Raw genomic sequence first — 25631 nt, 5'->3', positions numbered from 1 at the left:
TGGCACAGAATAAGCACCTAATAAGTGCTTTTATCATTTTATTTATTACTTCATTATTTCATCTTTTAATTTCATTTATTCCTTTATGAATATGTCCTCCCCTTCCCTACCTGGGGAATCGTTCCTTTAACTGAGTTTTTTAAAAGAAAGAAGAGAAAAAAAGCAAGTCAGCAAAACCAATCAATGCATCAACCATATCGGAGAGTACTCGGTGTCCCAAAAAATCTCAATGAAGTTTTAAGCTTTAACTCAGTAGGTGACTCTCCACATCTATGATGTTCCATCTTTGAAAAGATAAGAGAGTGGTACTTTTCTTCAATTCCCTCTGAAGACAAGCTTACACCAAATGTTTCTGAATGAACTGACTTAACACAGTTGGGATCAATGGCAAAACCCAGCTGAATATGACTGTCCATTAGTCTCTGAGGAAGCAAGACAGAGAGTGATCTGTGTAGAGGTGGGCCCCAAAACAGCCTTGCTTTATTTGTCCTCCTTCCCTGACCATGAATTACCAATTTTTTTTTAATCTACTCTGAGATTTTTAGTCACCTCATACCCATTTAATTTGACTTTAAAAGCAAATGAATTTGAGTTTGCATGCAAACACATTAGGGCTGTATTTTTGTTGAGAAGTGTGATGTATGTATATGAATATTGAGTCTCCACTCAGTCAGTAAAGTTCAGAAAAGATGATTGACAAAATCTTGATTTCATAAAACTCCATAAAAATATATTGTACAAAAACATATAAGAAATAAAATAATACATTTCAATAAAATAATATAATTGTTTAACAAATATTCACACTCCCAACTTAGTAAGCTTCTTATACCCCTGTAGTACATGCTGGACTTCCTCAAGTTGAAAGATTTTTTTCCTAGTGAGATAGAGAACAGAATTCCTTAGGTTGTTCAGGGACAGACCAGGCAGGAGGGGCCTGGGACCCATTACCTAATGCATCAATAAATATTCATTAAACTCTGAACACTTGCAAGGTCTGTGTTAGTTGCAGTCAGGGGAAGGGGAAGAAAGTCATACATGGCACCCAAGCAGTTCTTGAGGGTCTAGTTTGGAAACAACCACCTCCTCCCCAACACACACACATACACACACATATACACACATGAAAAGAGAGCTAATGAGGCAAGATGTGATTTATTGCCAAATGAGTGATATGCAGACAAGAAACATTAGAGAGGTGCAGAGAGTGAAAGGGCTCTATGAGCTAGGTTAAATCATGAGTATTTCATGGAGAGAGTAAGGAGAGAAACTCAATTTTCACTGATAGATAAGATATTGACCAACAAAGGAGAGAGGGAAAAGGGGTTCAAGTTGAAAACACAGTGACCAAAGGTGGGTTCAAGGGACAATGAAGACACCATGTCTGAAGTGAAAGGGGGAACAAATTCTCAGTTATCATTCCCTTCCTGCTCCCCCAATTTCTAAGGACACAGGACCCCTTTCACAAGTGTAAATTGCAAAATCTGACACCAACAAATAAACCATACTGGACTGAAGGAAATCCTGCCTGGGCAAAAGGGATAGCCCCTTAGAGACAGGCCCTCCATGAATTAACAGTATCATTACCACTTAATTAAGGGCCAGGTCTGCCCCTAAACATGTGATTTTTGCATCGTATTTTACTTCCCATCCTCCCAGGCAAAAAAATCTGAATCTTTAAAGGACTTTCTTTCCAGGTGGGGCGGGAAGATTAAATGGAGAGCCCTTGCTTACAACCAAGAATGGGAATTACTTGATTAATTGCATTCAACAAACATTATTAGCTCAATATCCTCCCCAAGTAGCTTGGAGGCCTTCCCTTTGCTGGGAGGTCTCCCCTTCTCTCTTGTCACTCCCTGTGCTGCCTCACCTCCCCACCACTCCTGCATCTATCACTCCTGCCATTTGCATGCGGTTTGGGAGGGACCTCCTGGAGGGGCCTCCTTACTGACTAGGGAGGCTCTGGGAGATGGTTCTCCTCCCAGGGTAGCCACTGTCTCTTTCTCCCCAGGAAGACAAGAGCACCAGCAGATGATGAAATATGGGGAGCCGAGTGACAGCAGCTGTGTCTGGAGTGGCCTCAGATCCTATAATTACATCTCCCTTTATTACCTCTGCTAATGGCCCTCCAGGACGACAGAAACGATAATAAATTAACAGATTATGAACTCTACTTGCCACAAATTATGTTTTTTTTTTTTTTTTTTTTAAATTCTGGGAGCTCATACTGCCAAAGCACTTGGAGAGGGAGAAAACGAGCTTGAATGTCACTTCTTTAGACAGTGCCTATAAAGCAACTTTTCTGAGACCTGTATGGATCTGAAGAGGAAGAGGAGTGAGGGAAGCTTTCTACCTGTCCCCTAGACTATAGCACTCCCTGAGTGGGCCTAGGATTCTAGGGCCCACTCCACCCCAAGATGGGAAAGACTGGCAAAAGTGATGAACTCCTGTTCTAGGAGAAAGTAGATATGCTTTATTGGGGGGGGGGGGGCGCTGCTCTCCAACTAGGGGAATTCGGAAACTCTCTTAGGAAAGCGAACAGCCTGAGTGTAATTCAGACCTTAAATTCGTCAAGCTTTTATTGGGAGAAACCTTATTGTGGATGGAAGTATGATCAAAGGGGCAGCTAAGTGGTACAGTGTATAGAGCATCTGACCTGGAATCATCAGGACCTGAATTCAAATGTGTCCTCAGAGACAAGGGACTCCAGGATCAAAACGCATAATCCCAGCCTTGAGTCAGGAGGATCTGAATTCCAATACTATCTCAAATACTAGCTGTGTGAACCTGAGCAAGTCACCCAAGAAAAAAAAAAGAAAAAAAGTATGATCAAAAATTTTAGAACCAAAAATGACCTAAATGTGCCCTTAGGACCATTGAGTTGAAGGGTCCTCATTTTACAGGAAAGGAAATTAAATAATATTAATTTATATTTATATAGCATTATAAGCTTTACATAAAGCAATAGTGTCAAAATCAATTAAAAAGGATCCCAGGTTGTTCAATATTAACTTAGAAAACTACAAGTTAACATTATCTGTGTTGTAGTGTACTTTTATTTATTTTGTTAAATACTTCCCAATTATATGTAAACCTGATTTGATCTGCATGCAGAATATTATTATAGTGCCTTATGTTTGATACCTCTGTATTAGAAATAAGTGCTATTATGATTATCTAGCCCATTTTTACAGATAAGGAAACAAACTGAGAGATAAAGTGACTTTCTAAAGATCACACAGGTAAGAAATATCTGAGATAGAATTTGAACTTAGGTTCATTCTATCTCCCAGTCCAGATCTCTACCTCCTATACTACTAGCTACATAGAATTTAAGCCTAAATAACTCAAATCATACACCTAGTAGGTGCCTGAGGCTGGTTTTGAACCCAGGTCTAAATCCAGAAGCAATTTCACCATAATACAGGGTAAACCAGGAATCAAAAGAGGTTCTAGTTCAGTCATTGTGTAATCTCAAACTAGTTACTTAAGTGAATCATGATGTTTTAAAAAAAAAAAAATGTGAATACTACCTGCCTACCTATCTCAGTTTTGTTTTAAACATCAATGAAATAGTATATGTGAAAGCAATTTATAAACCCTAAGCTGTGTTAACCTAAAAAAGTCCTTTTAACTCTGATGACTCCAATCTGTAAAATAGAGATAATAATAGCACCCATCTGAATATGCAAGGCACTTTGGAAATCTAAGTTCTGAATTGAAATTTATATCACTAAAACCACATAGGTACTTAGGCACAAAGTAGGTACTTAATAAATGTTTATTGATTGATGTTGATTGTTATCATCCTCTGAAACATTACATGGATTAAAAATAATTCTTAATTTTAAAAATATGAGTACCTTTAGAGCAGGGAGTGTCTTTTGTCTTTTATTGTATCCTCCATACTTGGCACACTGCCTGGCATATTGTAGGTACTTAATAAATACTTGCTGATTGCCTGGCACATAGTAGGCACTTAATAATTCTTATGGACTGTTTTATTAATGTCTACTATTATTATTATCACATAAAACATTACACAAATAAAATCATTATTACAATTTTTATTATTAAGGAATTATTATTATTACTATTTTGCTGAGACAATTGGGGTTAAGTGACTTGCTTAAGGTCACACAGCTAGGAAGTGTTAAGTGCTTGAGGTCAAATTTGAACTCAGGTCTTCCTGACTTCAGGGCTGCTACTCCATCCACTGCACCACCTAGCTGCCCCTATTATTATTATTGAGAACATAGTAGATTTGTTGAATCTCAGACTCAAAGGGACCTTTAAAAAATCACTTGTTGAATTTCTGCCTGAAGCATGAATCCATTAAACAGAATCTCTAAACCAAAATCATCTAGTCTTTGAATATCTCCAGTAATAGGAGAGTTCACTACCTACCTCCTGATGATAGTAATAACAATAATATCTTACATACAGCATTTAAGGCTTGTAAAGTAATTAGATGTCACAAGTATCTAATTTGTAATTAGCACAAATAATATCTCTATAACTCCCAGGTGGATCTTTCAAATATTTGAAGACAATAACCATGTATCCTCTTCAAAGTTTTCTTTCCTCTAACACATCTTTGATTCCTCCAGCTCATTTTGTTCACAGAACATGGCTTTGAATAACCTCATCATCCTGGTCATCCTTCTATGGACACATTCCAGCGAGTGACTTCAATTCAATAAACATGGAGTAGTATGTGTATAGCAAACACTGAGCTAGGCATTGGGTAGGATACTATATTTAGATCCTACTCTTATAGTATATAATACATAAATACTGATAATGTTGTCATATTGTAAGGACTTAGTTGCATACATCTCAAGAGAGAAAAGGCATTACTATCTGAAGGCTTCCTAGAAAAGTTTGGCCCTGAGGGATGGGATTTAGTAATGAGAAGACATAAAAGGACATTTTTGAAATAAAGAATAGCATGAGTAAAAGTATATAAAAAGGAAAGTAATAGGCGTATATGGCAGGTAGTAGGTCATCCAGCTTAATTGAAACATGGAGTGAGGGGAGAGAAGCAAGTTAGAAAGGCAAAACTATGCACTTTGTAGAACCAGCCTCCAAGCAAATGAGTCTGAGCATTACTTAATATGCAATGAGAAACTTATTAAAGGATTTTAAGCAATGGAGTAAGGCGAATATATCTGTGTTTAAAACAATTGCTCTAGCAGTGGTCGATGGGTAAATTAGATGGAAATAAGACACAGTGAGACTTGTTATTGTTCTTTATTCTTCATTCTTGAAGATGACTGGCAATGTCAGGAGGGTTATGCCTTGGTTTATAAGTGAATTGGACTTAACTGAGATAAAACTTGTGCAAAGAAAGAAGCTTCACTCTCTCTTCCAGAGTCATCAGAGTACAGCGACAAGACAGATCAAGCTGACTGCTGATGGCCTGAGATTTGTTCTATAGCTATAATAGTCATGTTGCTGAGTTCAAATCCAGACACAAGCTGTGTGACCCTTGGCAAGTCACCAGACCTGTTTGCCCCTGTTTCTTCAATTGTTAAATGAACTGGAGAAGGAAAGGGCAAAACTTTCTAGTATTTTTGCCAAGAAAACTTCCAAAAAGGATCACAAAGAGTTGGACACAACTGAACAACAAAATATCCATGTCATCCTCCTTCACTCCATTGTTACTTGGTGTTTTATAATAGTTATAGATCAAGTTATATCTATTTATGCCACCTAGCTGTGCCAGAATTGACTAGATATGTTAAAATTTGACATAAGTAAAGAAAAGGAAGAGCTAAAAATAACAAAGTTTTTGGATATAGTTACCTTAGTAAATAGCAGTGCCGTCAGTGAGAATAGTGAAATAATCATGACTAGAATCATAACTAAAACTAGAATAGTACAGCAATCATAACTAGAATTTAGATAGAGCTTTGAAGTTCACAAAGCACAACAATCCTAACTTACCCAGGATCATCCAGTGATCTAAGGCAAAATTCAACTCCAGATATTCTTAAATTCAAGTCTATCACTCCATCCATTACACCAAGAAGTCGAATGGATTTGGAAGGATAGCAAAGGTAAAGGCCCAGTTTATTGAGGTTGAGAAACTAAAGAATTCTTCACATATATCCCTCCTAAAATTTAGTGCCTAGAAATGAACATAATCAAGGAGAATTGCCCTCTCTCTTTCTACCATTATTCTTTATTCCAAGCAACCTAAATGAAGGCTTTGAGTTTTATTGTCCATTAAATCCCCAATTCTTTTTTTTTCCTACATGAACTATTTTCTAATCATATCTCTCTCATCTTGCAATTGTGTTGTTGATATTAAAAAATTCAATGTATAACTTTACATGTTTCCCTATTAAATCTCACCTTACTAGACATAGCCACAATTCTAGTCAATCATGATCTTTTGTGAATTCTGAATATGTCATCCAGGATGTCAGCTAGCCCTCCAATCTATGTGTCATCTGCAAATTTAATAAGTATCCAGGGCTTTATCTAAGTCATTGATAAAATATTCAATAGAACATGGCCAATGTTGTTGGAAATCAGATCTCTTTTAGGTTGATCAGCTCTAAAGCCACTCAAGTCCACCAGAATTTAATGAGAAATCATCAAATGCATTGCTCAAATCCAGATACACCAAGTCTATTGTATATCCCTGATTTGGCCTTGACTCTTGTCTTGCCATTGGACTCTGGTGACTCTGGAGCTGAGAGTGAGGTTGATGATTTTGCACAGCTCTATCTCACTTTAATTCATGTACAAATCAAAACTTATGGTTTGGTTGGTCCTCTTCAGAAATGAAGGATGAACAACATTTCCTTGATCTAGAAAACCTGACAAAAGCAGAAATGAATTTTGCATGATTTGACTTGTTCCTAATGAACCTCTCCATGTTCATGGTGACCATTGCTTCCTTTTTGAAGGTCTCACAAATCTTGCCCCTAGTCATCTTTCTGAAAATTTTGCAGGAAATTTATGTTTAGCTCTCTGGATTCTACCTTTTTCCTCTCTTAAAAAGTAAAGGTCTCGTTTCCCCGTCTCCATCCCAGTGGCACCTTATTTGTTTTGATTCCTTAAACATCAAGAAGAGTGGCTTAGCAATTACAACTGCTGGTTAGAGGATTTTTTTTAATGTTTTGATATTTTATTTTGATGTTACAAACATTTACAGATTACTCTCATTTTTTTAGAAGTCCCTTTTTTTTTTAAACAAAATAAAGCAGATAAATAAAACTAATATTTCAGTGATCTCATATGAAAGTATAAACAAATTATGTCTATAGTACTGCCCTTCTTGTTCTAAAAAAAAAATTAACAGAAATCTATTTTCTCTCCTTCCCAATTTCTGCCCCATTGGAAAAAAGAAAGGAAAAAAAATTTAACAAATATGCATATTCAAGCAAAACAAATTCCCTCAATTGCTGTATTTATATGTATGTATATGTAATGGAAGTAGCCAGGGGACTCAAAGACAGAGCACTGGGTCTGGAGTCAAGAAGATGAGCTAAAATCTAGCTTCAGATACTTGCTAACTATACGACTGGACAAATGGCTTAACCACTGTTTGCCTTAATCTATTGGAGAAGAAAGTGGAAAACCATTCCCATATCATTTGCCAAGAAAATGACATGAAGGGCATTGGGGCACTATGATTCATAGGATCATGAAGAGTCTGATATGACTGAAAAACAACAATAGCAACAATGGTATCTGCATGTGTGTGTTTTATATACATGTATGTCATATTTATTTATATAGTCATATACAAATAAAATATATTTATATGCATATTAAATATATATATACATGTACATATATATGTGTGTGTGTGTATATATATATATATATATATATATATATATATATATATATATATATACAAACACTTGCCTCATTCTGCACTCAAAATCCATTGCCTTTCTATAATAGATAGTTTTATCATGGATCATCTGGAATCATGAATGGTTATTGTCTTGTTCTTAGTTCTTACAGCTTTCATTTTACAGTGTGTTTTAACACTATTATTATCTTTTAACTTATTTTCCTGGTTCTGCTCAATTCATTCTCCATCAGCTTATAAAAGTACTCAAAATTGTTCATTTTCCTGATAATGCTTTTATATATTTTTATAATGCTCTGCTCACTTCATTCAACATCACTTCAATTAAATACATCCATGTGTTTTTGAAATCATCTATTTCATCATCATTTTAAAAAATACAATAATATTTCTATCACATTTGTTGTTAGTTGTTTCAGTAGCAAAGAGCTGCTACTAAAGTGCACAATATTATCCAAGCTCTCAACATTAGAATATCTTTATTAATCTTCTCAGTTGTTTTTTTTTTCCTTTAATGGTCAATTCCACTGCTGTTCGTACTATAAGAGATGTTGATTATAATGTCTAACTTAGCAGTTATATCTGGAAATTTTTTTAATTCCCCTCTTTTGCCCATTTTAGCAAATCTCCAGTTAAAAGTATTTTCCATAGTTGTCAATACCTGACCAAGAGACCAGCAAAACTTCATCTTGACCTGCAGAGTCTGAAGTGAAAAGCCATATTATTCTCTAGTAATATGTTCCCAAATCCTCTTTTCTATTCTAAAATCTTTGCTTTTAATTTAAAGTAGAAAAGAAAGTGAAGGGACACCTCTCTTTGATACCCATTTGAAGGGTCAATCTTCCAGAGATGATAGAAATAGATAGGATCAAGCACAAGTAGAAGTGTTTGTTGGCTTTAGCAAGGAGAAAGACCACATCTTTCTCTGAGACATATTCTACTTAGTCCTGTAGGTTAAAACTAGGAGCAATGGATGGATATTATATCAAGACATATTTACACTAATGCAAAGAAAAATTTACTAATGATTTGAGTTGTCCAAAAAGTATAATAAGGTGCCTTGGGAAGAGGAGGTTTCTTGTTCAGTTGTTTTTCAGTCATATGATTCTTTGTGATTGCATTTGAGGTTTTCTTGGCAAATTACTGTAATAGTTTGGCATTTATTTTTTTAGCTCATTTTAGAGATGAGGAAACTGAAGCAAACAGAATTAAGTGACTTGCTCAGGGTCACATAGCTAGTAATTGTCTGACGCTGGATTTGAATACAGGAAGGTGAGTCTTCTGGACTCCAGACCCAGCACTCTGTCCATGGCACCACCTAGCTGCTTTAGAGCAGAGTAGATAACCATTTTTTGAGATGTTGTAAAAAGGATTCCAGGTCCAGTAGGGGTTACATGAGAGGTCTCTAAGACCTTTTCTAATATTCTCTAGCCAATATTCTCTGACACATATTTTCTTCCTGGGACCAATATCTGATTTTCTTGTGCTTGCTGGCACCTATAAATTTCTGTTACAATTCTATGGTGCATAAAATGCCTTTTCTTATTCAAAAGATACAAATCTACTTTTTTATGCTGAGCTCCACCCCACTTAGGGATCTTATCAATCATTCCAGTGATTCAGATAATTTCTTCTTTTTCTCCTGCATTTCTGTGTCCTGTTCTCACACTTTTGACATTGTAAAAGATTTCTCTCTTCCACTTCAGATTATCCTTTTTCACTGGCTCTCATTTTTTGCGTGGATCATTTCTTTAAAGGAGCACGGAGAGGAGAGGGGAGGTCACCATTGCATCCAAAAGCCACTTCAATGAATATGCATATGGACATAGAATTTGGATTGGAAGGATGTGGAATGAAGTTGGCCACTTTCAAAAATAATCTCGGAGAAAGAGGAATCAGATACCTAATCCACCTATTAATAATAGGAATACTCAGTCTGATTTGGTTCTCTTCATACCTTTAATACATCTGGTAGGCACATAATTGCAATATAATATAACTTTCTATAGAATCACCTATTTCCCTAAAAGCAGGACTACCCTCACTACACACACACACACACACACACACACACACACACACACTGCACAGTTTGCAGAAGCCAGTGACCTTAAAATTTAGTCCATGTACTTGTTCAAGTTTATTTTGAACTGGATGGTTTCCAAGGTCCTGTCCTTACTATGGGATAAAGTTCCACAGGAATGCCCTCTCAACTGGGGAGTCAATGGCCATTAGACAGAATTCATGCTATCTAAAATCTTTCTGGTTTATTTTCCTGATTACATCAATAAGACTTTTCTTGGCATTTTCTTCTCCTTCCAAAAGTGTTGGCCCCTATTTTACTCTGACCATATTCTTTCTCCCTCCTCTTTTACCACTTCCTCAACTCAATGGTCTATTGATTCCTCTCCCTTGTGCCTCCTCCTTTTTTTCTCTTCCTTCCGCCTATCTGCCTTCTAACCCCGCCCCCCCAACCCCTATCCCCAATCCAACATATTCCAATACACACACTCATGTGCCGGCTGATTGGTATCTGTTAATTAATGTAGCCTGAGGCCTTTCTCCTCTTCAGTGGCCTGATAAGGAAAATTGGATGTCCATCCGTGGATTCTCCATTATCGTCTCCCACCTCCCCTGGCAACTATAGGCGTGCACACATCCTCTCACACTAACAGCATTGTGATAAAATACATAATCACCTGCCCCTCTCCTTGCTACTGCATCTTTGGCTGAGATAACACATATATCAAAACTCAATGCATGGCCAGTCAATATAGCAATCACCAGCTCTTTTGTTAATTGTTAACTTGATAACAAGGAACATCAAATGATCATTGAAGATCTCGACTTTGCAGACCCAGCTGCGGGCACAAGAATGCTCAGACAAGGAGGATGGTGGGTAGTCTATATAATTCGTTTCCTGAGTATGGGTCTCTGCTACAAGGAACTCTGAATAAGATTGAGCAAAGGAATGTTAGGAAGAGAGTGGTATGGTGGAAAGAGCACTGAAGTTGAAAGAACTAGGATTGACTCCTGTATGATCCAAAGTGATCGATTTGTCAAGTTGATTTACTTCTAAGGGCCTCAGTTTCTTCATTTTCAAGTGAAGGTGGTTGGATTGAATGGCTTAAGATGCTTTCAAGCACTAACATTCTCCCTTTTGGGGAGAAGGAAAGTGGAAAAGTACATTTATAGAAAAAATCCATTTATAGAAGAGGGCTATTGGTAGGCTAGGGTAAAGGGCATAGGGAGGTAATAGGATAAAAATAGATAAGGGGAAGAGCTAGAGATACTTGAAAAGAAAAGGTCTGCAAATACCCCTGTGAAGTCCAAAATTTAACTTCTGTAGGAGCAACTAAAGGACCTACGAGGTCTGTATCTAATTGGCATTGCTGTGAACAGTACTTTGGGACTCTTGAGTGGTACAATAGATGGACCTTGGGTGGAGAAGATTTAAGATACTTATCAAATGTATGACTCTGGACAAGCAGTTCAACCTGTCCAATTTCCATATCTGTAAAATGAAGATCAAAATAGCATCTATCTCTCAGGGTTTTTGTGAGGATCAAAAAATATAATATTTGTAAAGTGATATAAAATATTTGAAAAGCACAATAAAAATGCTGGCTACTATTATTATTAAGTTATGGGGGTAGGGGAGAGAGAGGAGTTGACAGGAGAAAGCACCAGTGCAGATTATCCAAGAGAATCCATAGATCATCAAAGAATACCAACATTCGTTATTTTTGGTTTTGGCCAATGTTTTATGAAATGTTTTGGCTCCATACTTTCTCTTCCTAATTTTATCTTGTCAAGGCTAATATTCAAAGGAGCCTAAATCCTCTGAACACACAGCAACTAGAAGGAAACTTGAAGACTGAGGAAATGGGTCTAAGGTTAGCCTTCTGTAAGTCTCTGAGTCATGGGAAAAATTAGCCTGGGATTTAGCCTTTAGACTTATGATATATGGAATCATAGTATTATCAAATAAAATGCATATTCAGTTAAAATTGAAAATATTGTATTCATTGTATACACTGTCAAATGCTGAAAGGGACTTTGGTAATATTCTGTTCCTACTTTCCCAACAAGAAACTGAGACCTAGAGTGAGAAATGAAGGGACTTACCAAAATCATATAACAAGCATGTGACAAAATCAAGACAATTCTCAATCATCATCTATGTACAGAAATAATGCCTCTCCAGATTAGAACAAAACTCAGTTTCTTTATTTCTAATTTAGAGTATCACCAAGTAAATAGATGGTAGGATAGAATATTGGATCTGGATTCAGGAAAATTCATCTTTAAGAGTTAAATCCAGTTCCAGACACTTATGAGGTGCGAGATACTGTGCAAGTCACTTAGCTCTGTGGGTCTCGGTTTCCTCATCTGTAAAATGAGCTGGAGAAGGAAAATGCAAAACCATTTTATTATCTGTGCCAAAAAAAACCCCCAAATGGGATCATGAAGTTGGACACAACTGAAAAATGTTGAAAGATAGAGTAGTATCAGGACTTATATTCAGGAGAATTCTGCCTATTCTTCCCAAAATATAAAATTTAATCACTTTGCCATCCCTTAATTACCTCAAAGGCCTCTTTCTTTGTTTGTTTGATCACAAAATCTGTAGCCTCAACTTCAAAAATCAATCAACCAATGAACCAGAAAACTTTGTAGCAGACATGGTGTTAGGGGATGAGGATATGCAGATAAAAATAAAAAGGGATCCTCTCTCTAGGAGCTTAGATTCTATTGGTAGAGGCAACATATATGTAAATCTTTCCCTGTCTCAGTTTCCTCATCTGTAAAATGATAATAATAATAGGCCTACCTCACAGGGTTGTTGTGAGGGAAAAAATGACATAATATGTATGAACCATAAAGTGATATATATGTGTTATTATTTTCATTATTTAAGTTTGTACAGAATAAATACAAAATAAACACAAAGATAGTTTGAAGATATGGAGGTATCAGCAGCTGAAGGATCAGGAAAGGCATAGGACATGATATACTGAACTGAAGAAAGCTAGGGATTCAAAGACAACTATAAAAGAGAGAGCAGCTGGGTGGTATAGTAGACAGAGTCTGGAGTCAGGAAGATTCATCTTCCTAAGTTCAAATCCAGAGTCAGACACATCCTGGCTGTATAACCTCGGTAAGTCACTTAACTCTGGTTGCCTCAGTTTCCTCATTTTAAAAAATAAGCCAGAGAAGGAATTGGCATTCCAGTACTTCTGCCAAGAAAATTCCAGAGTCACAAAGAATTGGACATGACTCAAACAACAGAACAGAACTCAAACAAAGAACAGAACAGTCTGCACAGGATACAAAGAAAAGAGAGTGTATGAGGAATAGCTATAAGTTTGGGTGGCTGTAACATAGAATGTATGAAAATCAGTGTGTTTTAAGTCTGGAAAGAAAGCTTATGGAGGATGAATTAGAGAAAGGAGAGGACAGAGGTAGGAAAGTAAATTAGGAAGCTGTTGCAATAATCCAGAAGAAAGGCAATGAGAACCTGGAAAAGGATTATATATATGAGTGGAGAGAAGAGAAAGGGCAGGAAAGATCTTATGAGGGTAGAATTGACCAGACTTAGCAATTGGATATTGTGGGATGGATGAAGGAGAGGGGAGAATTAAGGTTTCACACCTGACAGAAAAATGGTGGGACTGTTAAGAGAAATCAAAAATTTAGAAAGAAGATAGGGTGTTTTATTGAGGAAGGGAAAGAATGTATTTTAGGCCAGCCAAGTTTAGTTTTAAGAGAATTTTTCAGCTGCTAATCTAAAGTAAATTTTTTTCCTGAGGCAATTGGGGTCAAGTGACTTACCCAAGGTCATATAGCTAAGAAGTTAAGTGTCTGAGGCTCTATCCACTATAGTGCTCTAGCCACTACATCACCTAGCTGCCCCATAATCTAAAGTAATCAACGTCCTCAATATTATAGAAATGACTTGGGAGAGAAAGATAGATGTACAAGTTCTTCATAAAACCAGATCTATATTATAGATATAGAGTGGGAAAACACTTAGATGCTGTTTTATCCAAACACCCTAATTTTACAGATGAGGTAAACTGAGGCCCCAAGAGATTAAGTAATTTGCCCCCAGAAACATAGGTAGTAAGTGAAAGAGACAATATTTGAACTCAGGTCCCATGGTTGAAAGTTCAGCATTTTTTCTTCCTTTTCATACTACTCATCCAACACAAATAAAATTCCACAGAGAAGCCTAAGCCCCGAGTCAAATCAAAAGATCTAGGCACTCCCTCAGTGCCCTCAGACAAGTCTGAAAATGAAATCTGCCCAAGGAAGGAAAAAGCAACAGAGAGAAACAATGCAATCATTTAGAGCCTCCAACGCTGTCAATTTAGTATTGGATGCCCTCTACCCAACATATTCCCATGATGTTACACAACTATGTCACTGGCAAATGTTCTTCCAGTAGTGATCAGTAGGTACTGAGATTAAGCATAAGGTAGAGAAGGTCTTAGACCAAAAGGTTTTGAGTTAGAAGAGCTTAATCATGTAGTCCAACCTCTTTATTTATCATGTAAAAATTGGAGGTTTAACAAGGTTATAACTTCTCCAGGATTAATATGTGCTAGAAAGAATTCAAACCCCTAGGTTCTCTCACTCCAAATTCAGTGTATTTGTTACTGTATCATGCTGCCTCTTATTCCTTATCATCCCTATTTTACAGATGGAGAAACTGAGGAGGCAAAATGACCAACAGCCACTAACTGGCAGAGCTGACATTTAAACTCAGGTTTCCTTAGTCATACAGATTCATACAGAATTTTGGAGGTAGAACTGGGCTTCAATGACCCTCTAGCCCATCCTGTACCTGAACAAGAATCTTTTCTACAACATAATCAATGGAAAAGGACCTTCCTCCCATTCCACTTTTGGAAAGCTCTAATTGTTAGAACATTTCCCCCCTAATTTGTCTCTGCAATTTCTGTCTATTCATTCCTTCTGATTTTGCAATGTATCCATCACTATTACTTTTTACACCATGGTCAACTGTTGGTGGTTGGCTGGAGCCATCCTCCCCCTTACCTTCCTGTAAAAGCATTAGTTACCTTAGAGACCACTGGGCAGATGCTTCTCTCCCTTACCTTAATTTGATGATGACCTTGTGTTTTGGCTTTCTTGTTCTTCTAAACCAGGGTTCTCAAACCTCTCCCTGGGAGACCAGATGAGCCTGCTGCAGAGTGCCTGGATGGAGATCCTCATCCTGGGCATTGTGTACCGCTCCTTACCTTATGATGACAAATTGGTATACGCTGAGGACTACATCATGGACGAGGAGCACTCCCGCCTCACAGGACTGCTAGAACTCTACTTGGCCATCCTGCAGTTGGTGCGCAGGTACAAGAAGCTCAAGGTAGAGAAAGAAGAATTCGTGACCCTCAAGGCCCTCGCCCTTGCCAACTCAGGTAATGGTCTAGGCTGCATTTCCATTTACACCAGGGAGACCCTTGGGCAGGGGAAAGTGGAGGTGATGGGCAACTGCATCAGCTTAGAGTTCATAATAGAGCTCATGGACCCTGGAATCCTGAGTTCCTGAGTGAACTAGATTGCCTAGGCTATCAACAATGACTGAAGCCAAGAGAAGAGGGGGTGGAATTAAAGGCTATGGAGGCACAGTGGTAGAATATAGTCAAGTTCCTATGATTTCAACTAAGGAGGAGGGATTAAAAATGATAATTATTATAGTTCCTTGATCTAGCACTTGACAATTTGCAAGGTACTTTTCTTCCAGCAATCCTGTGAGGTAGATGTAATAAACATCATTATTAGTATTCTTATTTTATATATGAAAAATGAGACTTAAGAAAATGAACTGATTTTTCCCACATAGCTAGTAAGTGGCAGAGCCCAGACTAGAACCCAGACCTTCCGGTACCTAGTTTAGAAAATGCTATCCATATTAGACTATGTACTAGAATGCATGGTGACTTTCTGATAGGGAGTGGATTTACCATCCTAATTATTTTGCTTAGTGTAGCATTAAAACAACTTTACATTTCATTTCCTGAGAATACTGAAGCAGAAAGCTATACAAAGGAAAGTGGGAAGAGGAATGACATTGCTGCCAGGAGGGTACTGGGCATTGTGGGCAAGTCAACTTGCAATTAAAAAGACATTATCTGAGTTGAATAGAAATCTCAGAGAATATCTCCTCTAACTCATCCCTGAGCAAGGAGCCCTTCTAAAATATCCTTCCTTATCTCTATCAATTTTTGGTACCATTGACCAAACCTTACTCCTTGACTAACTATCCTCGTGACTTCTATAATACTGCCTCTTTCTGCTTTGCTTTTGGTCTCTTAATCTCTTAATTTATCATCAGTTTATTTCCAACAAGAGATTCTATTTCATCATGTCATCCCATACCTTTCCTTGAGGGCCCCAAATTACAAAGAGCTATATTCCAGAGATGACCCAACTTGGTTTTGGACAATTGTCATTCTTAGCTTCTATTTCAAAAGTATCTGATGCAAACATAGTTATGTTAAGAGTCTGACTTTAGTGGAAAGAAACAAATGAAGTGGAAGAGCCACTTTTTTTTTCTTTTCTTTTCCTTTTTTTTTTTTTCTGAAACAATTGGAGTTAAGTGACTTGCCCAGGGCCACACAGCTAGGAAGTGTTAAGTGTCTGAGGCTAGATTTGAACTCAGGTCCTCCTGATTTCAGGGCTGGTGCTCTATCCACTGCGCCACCTAGCTGCCCTCAAAAGCTACTTTTTTTTTTAACAGAAATGGTTTCAGATTGTATTCTAACCCAGCACTGAATTCAGATGTATTTTTTTTCCTATCCCCTACTTTGTGATATGTGAACAAATAGCTATGATACAAGGTAGAATGGGAGACTACTCAATTAATTTCCCTGAGAACAGAGATTATGTCTGCTTTAAAATTTGTATCTTCCCCAAGATCCAGTGTAGTGCTCTGTGCATAGTTATATGCTTAATAATGTTTGTTGAGTGAATGAATAAAAAAATGAAAGAGGCTTAAAGTTATTCATGTTCCATAATCTCAATTGGCTCACACTGTTGCATTGCAATTATTTTGTTGATCCAAGGTTGGCTTCTTCTATTACAATTCCTAAAACATCTTTTACAAACATCTTTCTGAATCTTTACCTGAATCTCCCCCAGTTCTCTCTCTTTCATCAGATGTTCTTATCAACCACTTTAGTCAAAAATTAAGGCCCATCTATTTTGGATTCCTATAGCTCAGTGTTTAGAATGAGGGATCTGGAGTCAAAAGAAATTTAGTTCAAATCTGGAAGTAGACACTAGCACCTGTGTGATCCTGGGCACTTATTTTTTGTCTGCCTCAGTTTCCATTACTGAAAATTGGGAATAATAATATCATTTGCCTCCTAGAATTGTGATGAGGCTCAGATGAGAAATTATTTATAGCATAGTGCCAAATATATAGTTGTAACTTAATAAATATTTGTTCCCTTCCCTTTCCCATTTTATTCTCTGAGAAAAAGGGGATTCTTCTTCTCAAGGTTATCGTAACTTTCATCCTCTCCTCTTCCTTTCCTCTGGTTCCTTTTTCAGCGATCATCTCATTCCATTCTGTATCATCTTTAGCTTTTCTTTCTGTACTTTCCCCACTCCCTACAAATATCCTCAGCTCTTCTCCCATCCTTGTTCAACCTTGCCATCCCTTTCACAGTCCCATTCCTAGAAAGAGATGCCTACTCTTACCAACTAACTCACTCTTCACTAATTTTTTTACCCTTTATAATAAGGGCTCTGCTCTGAAACTATTTTCTCCAAGGTCATCAGTATCTTTTAATTGCCAGGGCCAAAGACTCTTTTTTCAGCACTCATCATTTCTGACCCCTGCAACTTTTGATACTGCTGACCCAACTCTACTCCTTGATAAACTAGATCCTCTTGACTTCCATGATATTGCCCCCTTCTGCTTTGCTTGCCTATCTAAACTCTCCTTTTAGTCTCCTGACTTAGCATTTTCTTTTTCTCTTAAGACTGGCTGGCTTTAAGCTTCTTTCAGGGGCTCTATTCTCGTTCTATATTCTTTTGCTTAGTTATCTCATCAGTTTCAATGAGTTTAGTTACCATCTCTACCCAAATGACTTTCAAATTTATAAAAACAGGCCTGACTTTTTTTTTCTTTTGTATTCAAGTCCAATGTTGCCAACTGCCTGCAGGATTTATCCATCTGAATATGCATCTTAAACATGTTGCCAAATAATTTATCAACTTGCTATTACAACTACCTTCTGTCACCTAGGGACAAATAAAATAATATTTTTGAAATGCTTAACGCTTAATAAATGCTTATTTCCTTCCCTTCCTTCTCTTCTCTTTTCCTTTTTCCTGTTTCCCTTGGAGTCATCTTCTATTCTTTGCTCTTCTTCACTATCTTAGCCAAAGAGTAGCCAACTTCTGTTAATTCTATTTCTACAAGATTTTTAGCACCTATACCTCTTTTTTTTCCCTCCCCTGTGGTCCTTGCCCTAGCTCAGTCCTTGTCATTTCTTGACCAGATTATTTTAATAGCTTCCTAACTCATCTACCTCTCTCCAATCTCTCCCCTTTACAATGCTACTTTGGCTTCTGCCAAAGTAATCTTTGTAAAACATAGACCTACCAACCACTTGCTCAAAATCCTTCAGTGATTCCCTATTGCCTTTAGGGACTTAACAAACATTCATATTGCACTAAACAAACATTTATTAACTGCCTGCTGTGTGTCAGGCAAAATGCCAAGTGCTAGACCCTGTGTCTGATGTTTAAGGCACACTATGGTATAACTCCAATTTAACTTTCCAGCTTCATCTCATATTACTGTTCTGCATGAACTCTACCCACCAGTCACACAGGACAAATAGCTGGTCTCTGAACTTGTCATTCCATCTCTGGCTCTGAGCAGTTAGAAAGCTGTGCCCCCATTCCTGGAATGCATTCCCTTCCTGTCTCAACCACTATGAGGACTTATCTCAGGTATCTCTTCCTTATGAAGCCTTCCCCCTCTTCAGTTGTTACTTCTCTTTTCCTCTCAAATTACTTTGTATTTCCTTATTTATGAATATATTGCATCCCCTCTTCTTATTTCTCTTTTCCTCCTCAAATTACCTTATGTTTCCATAGATATCTCTCTTTTTTCTCTCCTTTCTTTGCTGATCTCACTCCCTTCTTCACTTTCTCATTTCCTCTTTTCTCCCCTCCCTCCCTTCCTCCTCCTCCTCTTCTCCTCTTCCTTCTTCTTCTTTTCTTTTCTCCTACTTCTTGTTCTTCTTTTTGTTGTTGTTCTTCATCTCCCCCTACACACACACACACACACACACACACACACACACACACACACACACACACATTCCATCCCTCCCCACTATGTATAATCTCCTTGAGTACAGTTCCCTACTTTTTTTTAATCTTTGTATCTGCAACACCTAACATAGCACCTTGCACATGGTCAGTTTTAATAAATATTTGATTGATTGAATTGAAAGTGCTGATGGTCGATGAGAGCCACAGTTTTTAGTTTAGAGTGCATGGGGGGGGGGGGGCTGGAAAGATCTAGAGAAGGCTCCATAGCTGTAGTGATGTTAAAGCTGGGCTGGACTGATAGGATTCCAACATATGCTAATGGATCAGAAGGGCATTTCAGATAGAGAATAAGAAAAAGCAAAGGCATAGAGGCATGTCAGAGAATAAGTATGATCAAGGGATGATGAGTACTCAGTTGTGCAATCCTTTTTACTTTCTACTATGTATGTGGAAATGCTCATTTTATTTTGTGTTTGGTAAGTTCAAAATAAAATCACATTAAAAATAAAAGACAGGAAGAATTAGGAGGCAGCTAGGTGGCTCAGTGGATAGAGCACCAGCCCTGAAATTAGAAAGACCCGAGTTCAAATCTGGTCTCACACACTTAACACTTCCTAGCTGTGTGACCCTGGGCAAGTCACTTAACCCCAACTGACTCAGCCAAAAAAAAAAAAAAAAAAAAAAAGAAGAAGAATTAAAACAATAAACAGCCAGTTTGTTTGGAATTTAGGTATATAAGTTGAAAAGACAGATTGATACTAAATTATAAAAAGTCTTAAGTTTGGATTTTTTGTAAGGGGAGTCATTAAAGACTTCAGAAAGAGAGTGATATGATTAGAACTTTACTTTAGGAAGGTACATTTCTCTACAGTATATTTGGGATACAAAGAGCCTAAAGGCAGAATGACAGATCAGGACAAACTGCTAAAGAGGTAATAAGGGCCTGCACTACTAGAGGTAGTAGCAGTAGAAAACAATGAGGGAATGAGGGAAATATAGAATTAGAAGTAACAGGGCAGGACAAACCAGGTATTTGGGGCTTGTTTCTTTAGGAGCCGAGATGCAGGTAGAAGAGAGCACCGGGTTCTATGATGGCTATTGTGGCCAAGGATCCCCTGGGAACTCCACTGGCCTCTATTCGCCCTGCACCACTGCAGTCCCAAAGTTCCCTGACAGCAGTAAAAATTCATAGTCATTGATTTTGTAATTAACAGTTTATCAATGCCATCAATACAGACTTGCTGATGGATTGCAAAGAAATTAATCCTGCAAAGTTTTTTTTAAAGACAGCTGCCAATTTCATTCTCCTTTATGGGGGGTAGGGAGAGTGAGGATGGGAAAAAGAACAGCAGACAGCAGTTGGGAATCCGGGGGATGAAACAGTAGTTCTGCATGGCCACTTGCTGGCTCTGTTCCAAATAGACTGTGGTCAGGTGCAATGGAGATTTCTTTATAACCTGCCAACCGAGCAAGAAAGGAAGGATGTACTTGATCTAACACGGGACAAAGTCTGACCCTTCACCGGTTGCTGAACAACATTACACCTGACCTGCTCTTTTCTAGCAAGGACAAAGGAGCCAGTAACACTCACCCTAGAACGTGGCACTGTTACCAGGACAGATGAAGCACAGATTCTTCCACCCTTCAGGAAAATCAGACACAAGACAAGAGTCTAAGAATACGAGGCTATCATGTGATTCACCTGGCTAACTCCCTCCCCCTGCAAAAAAGTCAGAGGCAGAAGTTTAGGCTAATAATAAACTTCTGGGTCAGAGAGAAGGCTTGGCAAATCATGCAGAATCCCATCGAACCTCAGAGTAGGAAGGGACTCCCAGAGGCCAGCTAGTTTAATTAATACCTGAAAAAAATTGATTGTTTCTTTCTATAACATATCTGATCAATGGTCATCCAGCTTCTGCTTAAAAGTTTCAAATGGTATGGGGCAGCCAGGTGGCGCAGTGGATAGAGCACCAGCCCTGAAGTCAGGAGGACCCGAGTTCAAATCTGGTCTCAGACACTTAACACTTTCTAGCTGTGTGACCCTGGGCAAGTCACTTAACCCCAGCCTCAGGGGGAAAAAAAAATAAAAATAAAAGTTTCAAATGGTAGAGAAGAGGAGACTCTGTTTTCTGAGCAGCTCAGTCTACTTTTCATACTTCCCATTTCTAGAAGATGTTTGCTTCCACCAAGCCTAAATCTTCCTCCCTACAACTACTATCCATTGTCCTTAATTTCTCAGACCAAATCATTCTTCTCCACAAATAGCCCTTCAAATACTTGAAGACAGGGATCATGTCCCACTTCAATTTTTTTCTTCTCTAGGTGAAAAAAATTCCCAGTTCTTTCAACTGTCATATACTCAAAGGCACTGTATACTGTCCCTCTGCTTTGCTTTGAACATATCCACTTTATCGAATTCTTTGGTTATATTTTTATTTGAATCTAGCAAGAAATTGTTCCTTATTTTTTCTTTTTCAGAGTTATCTAAGTGAGGGTGTGAGGTATTCTGACTTTTCTTTCCCTTCTCTTGGCGTGCTCCAGTAATTCAACTTCAGGAAGTTCCAGTGTCATGCTTTCTACTACATTTGTACTGGATGGGGATGAAAAGATGTTGGGATATTAATTCATTCATTCAACAAGTATTAATTAAGTACCTACTACATGGAAAGTCTTGTACTCAATGCTATGGAGACTAAAGATGAATAAGACACAGTTTCCCTCTTAAGAAACTTGCCATCTAGTGGGTTTTTGAAAGGCATAAGCCTAGGATATTAGTTTTACAAGATTATTTTATTTCCTCAGAAACTAAAGTAAATATTTTAAAAATACACATTCACAACACAATTTTTCATACTACAGTATAAGATCTGACCAGCTATGAATTTTTTAAAAAAGGAAATTTCTATATTTCAAAAAGAAAAACTCAAATACTATTGCATATCTTTTTCTGCCCCCTTGACTAAAAATGTTTTCCTTGCTCTTACCTCGCTAAGAGAATCTTTGAAGAAATTCAGGCAAAGTAAAGGTTCTACAGGGTCAAAGAAGGAGAAATAATATGCTGATGAGCTGTTTCCTTCCCCACAGTTCCCTGATCCCTTTCTCCAAGGTTTGGCTCAGCCCATAGGTCAGGTTGTCCCCCTACACACAGGTTTCCCTGCCACAATAACATTTGTAAAGCACTTTGCACAATGCTTGGCACAAAGTAAATGCTTAATAAATGCTTATTTCCTTTCATAATTAGAGATAATTCAAAACACTGGATAATCCCAACACCAGCTACAGTTGGCTTTGACCAATGTTTGATGAAATATTTTGGCAACAGACTTTGCCTGCCTTGTTTTGTCTGGCCAGAATGTTAGACTTCTTGTGAAGTATCAAAGGAACATCACAAAGAATCAATCTGATTCTAGTTTCATTCACCATCTATGTTGTTGTTTATGTTTCATTCTGGAAGAGAACATGAATGACATCAGGAAGATGATAGCATGACAAGTGAATTAGATTTAAGTTAGAGAGGACTGTACAAAGTCACCAGTCTCATTTTTCCCTCTGGAGCCATCTGGATCCAATAGCCCGGTATAGATCAGGATGACTGGAGATGCCTCTGGATACCTTATATGAATTTCTTGCCTTCCATACCATTTCTGATGTGTATGTGTTTTTCTGTATAGTTAGATAGATGCATATATGTGTATATGTATCTGCAAATATATTTGTGTACTTTACATATCTACATGCTATTTCCTCTCATAGATTGTAAAGACCTTTGGGGAGCTTACATTTCATTATTTCATTTTTGTCTTCATATTCCTAGACCCTAGTACTGTACCTTACATATAGAAGGCCCTTAATAAATGTTAGCTAATTTATTGAAGTGCTAATGAACTTCTGAGCATGTGTTCTAAAATATTATTATAATTGCATAAATATAACATGTATTATAAATATCTATAATAATTATTAATATTATTTTACCTCAGAACACATGCTTGGGAGTTCATTAGCACTTCAATAAATTATAATAATAATAGCTAGCATTTATATAGTACTTTAGGGTTGGCAAAGCATTTTAACATTTTATTGTCACACTTTTGAGAGGTGGCTTTTATTATCCCCATCTTACAGATGAGGAAACTGAGGCAGATAGGGGTTAAATGACTTGCCTAGATTCATACCACTAGAATCTGAGACTTTTCCTCACTCCAGATCCAAAGTTCTATCCACTGCACCACCTAGCTGCCTCAAGAGGTATAAGCCATATGGTAGTTAGAGGTACAGAAAAGCAACGTCATTCACAAAATATACACAAAGCAGGAAAGAAACCAGGGACAACTTAAGTGAACAGGCACTTATTAATTTTCTACTGTATGCAAAGAATTCTGCTAAGAGTTGGAGACAAACCTCCAAAAAGTCCCAAAGCCCTAAAAGCTTACTTACATTCTGTGAAGAGGATACAGAGGTGTCAAATGTCAATTCTACCTGTGCCTTAATGAGTAATTATATGAGTAACTCTAGGGGTGGAGAACAAAGTGAATGCAAGTACAATTTTATCTTTGTGTATATATATGCTGGAGGACTGGTGGGAGCTTGCTGAAAGAGGTAGGGTGCTATAATGGGAAGATAAAGATCGCAGATTAGAGTCTGGTGCCTGATTTGAAAGACATTAGTTGGGTGACTTTGGGCAGGTACTTTCTTCTCCCTACCAGGCAGCTGGCTCCTCTGTGAAAGGAAGAGCTCGGAATAAGTGACCTCTAAGAAAGGTCTCTTCCAGCTCAAACATCTTACATCATTAAGATTCCTTCAGGCTCAGATATCTTATTCCATCCCTTCGGCCTCTCCCAACTCAAATAGCCTATAGATTTAGTATTTATTTGCAGGGAAGTTTTTGCCTTCCATTAGTCACTCGCTGGCATTTTCTTTCTCCACAGACTCCATGCACATAGAAGACATGGAAGCCGTGCAGAAGCTCCAGGACCTGCTTCACGAGGCCCTTCAGGACTACGAGCTGAGCCAGCGCCATGAGGAGCCTCGAAGGGCGGGCAAGCTGCTGCTGACCTTGCCCCTGCTGCGGCAAACAGCCGCCAAGGCTGTCCAACACTTCTACAGCATCAAACTGCAGGGCAAGGTGCCCATGCACAAACTCTTCCTAGAAATGCTGGAGGCGAAGGTCTGACGGCCCTGGCGCCCACTTCTAGCAAACACAGACTCCAACCCACAAACAGCCGTGGGGAGGGAGGGAAAAATCAATCCCGTGGCCACTGGCTTTTACCTTCCAATCATTTATTATGGCTAAGAGCAAAACCGGAAGAAGTCATTTACCATCTGTCCATCTGTCTGTATGCAGAATCACATGTACAATGGGGAGTGGGGATATGGGGGGTGGGAGGGGCGGGCTGGGGTGGAAGAGGGGCTGTTCGGTTCATTTGTGATCTGTTTTGTTTTGTTTTTTTCTTTTTGGTTGTGCTTCTTCCTTCTTGGTGGGCAGCCCAAGGCCTATTCCTGGGAGGAGATAGGAGATCCCTAGAGGAAGCATTGCAACTAGCATCCCCAATCATATATTGCCCAGTTCCTACCTCACTTGCCTTGTTCTTCCATTGCCCATGGATGTGCCAGTTATGAGATGAGGTAGGGAGGAAGACAAGAATTTTATCCAGGAGGATTGAGGCAGGGGAAGGAGGAACCAGAGGAATTTCAAAGAGAGGAGAAGATTTGGTCCAATCGGGGATCTCTGTATTGTCAGTGGGGGCAGTGCCAGGAGGGTCAGACCTCCACCAGAGAGACTCCTAACAAATCAGTCTTCTAACTTCTCTGGACTTTACGGCTTTTTCCACCTCTGCCCCAGGCTGCCATCTCTTCTCACTCACCTAGCAGCAATTCTCTGCTGGCATGGAAGGTGAGAGCCACCTGCCCACATACCCAGTCAAACTCACCCAGAGTTCAGTACCAGAACCCCCACTGATGAAGGAGCCACATCCACTGCTAATGTGCTCTCTAGCACATCTGTATCCTTCCAGGTGATTCCCTCCACAGGAACCAGATACCGACATCATTTTCTTTTCCAACTTAAAATTTCCTTCTCACTTTCTTCGGGATTTCTCCTTGGCTATATATAGTCTTACTTCAGCTTATTGGGCTGGGGTGGTTATCCAGATAAGGTGATGTGACCGTCATAGAAACCAAAGGGAACATTTAAATATGAAGAACAAACTGGTATATGGGGAAGGGAAGCAGGGTATCTGAAGAGACAATTTTGCAGAAATGCAAAATCCAGAAAGTGTTTCCAGCATATAACTACTGCACAGCACCTGTAGAACTTGCCCCAGATTAGTTTTAGGGATCAGAATTATGGTGAATCTGAGTGAGAAGGAAGAGGAATTTGCTCCATTCTGGAGGGACTCTGAGTTCTGGGTCTAATCTGTAAACCCTCTGAAATGCAAGGTTGAGTCTCTTTCCCTTGGAGAGATTGATGCAT

The 25631-nt window shown here is 38.4% G+C and overlaps 1 protein-coding gene across 1 annotated transcript in view; it reads left to right on the top strand.

Moving 5' to 3' along the window:
* ESRRB (estrogen related receptor beta) overlaps positions 1-24459 on the top strand; it is a 138755-nt gene extending 114296 nt beyond the window's left edge. The window contains exons 6-7 of the mRNA XM_074285119.1: positions 15013-15282; positions 24088-24459. Of these exons, the coding sequence (XP_074141220.1) occupies positions 15013-15282; positions 24088-24332 (515 nt within the window). The 3' untranslated portion in view covers positions 24333-24459. The remainder of the gene's footprint in view (positions 1-15012; positions 15283-24087) is intronic.
* The last annotated feature ends 1172 nt before the right edge of the window (positions 24460-25631 follow it).

Source organism: Sminthopsis crassicaudata, chromosome 2, assembly GCF_048593235.1.
Source record: "Sminthopsis crassicaudata isolate SCR6 chromosome 2, ASM4859323v1, whole genome shotgun sequence".
Taxonomy (NCBI): Eukaryota; Metazoa; Chordata; class Mammalia; order Dasyuromorphia; family Dasyuridae; genus Sminthopsis; species Sminthopsis crassicaudata.
The sequence above is the reverse complement of the archived record's forward strand: the minus strand, read 5'-3'. Positions and strand labels throughout refer to the sequence as shown.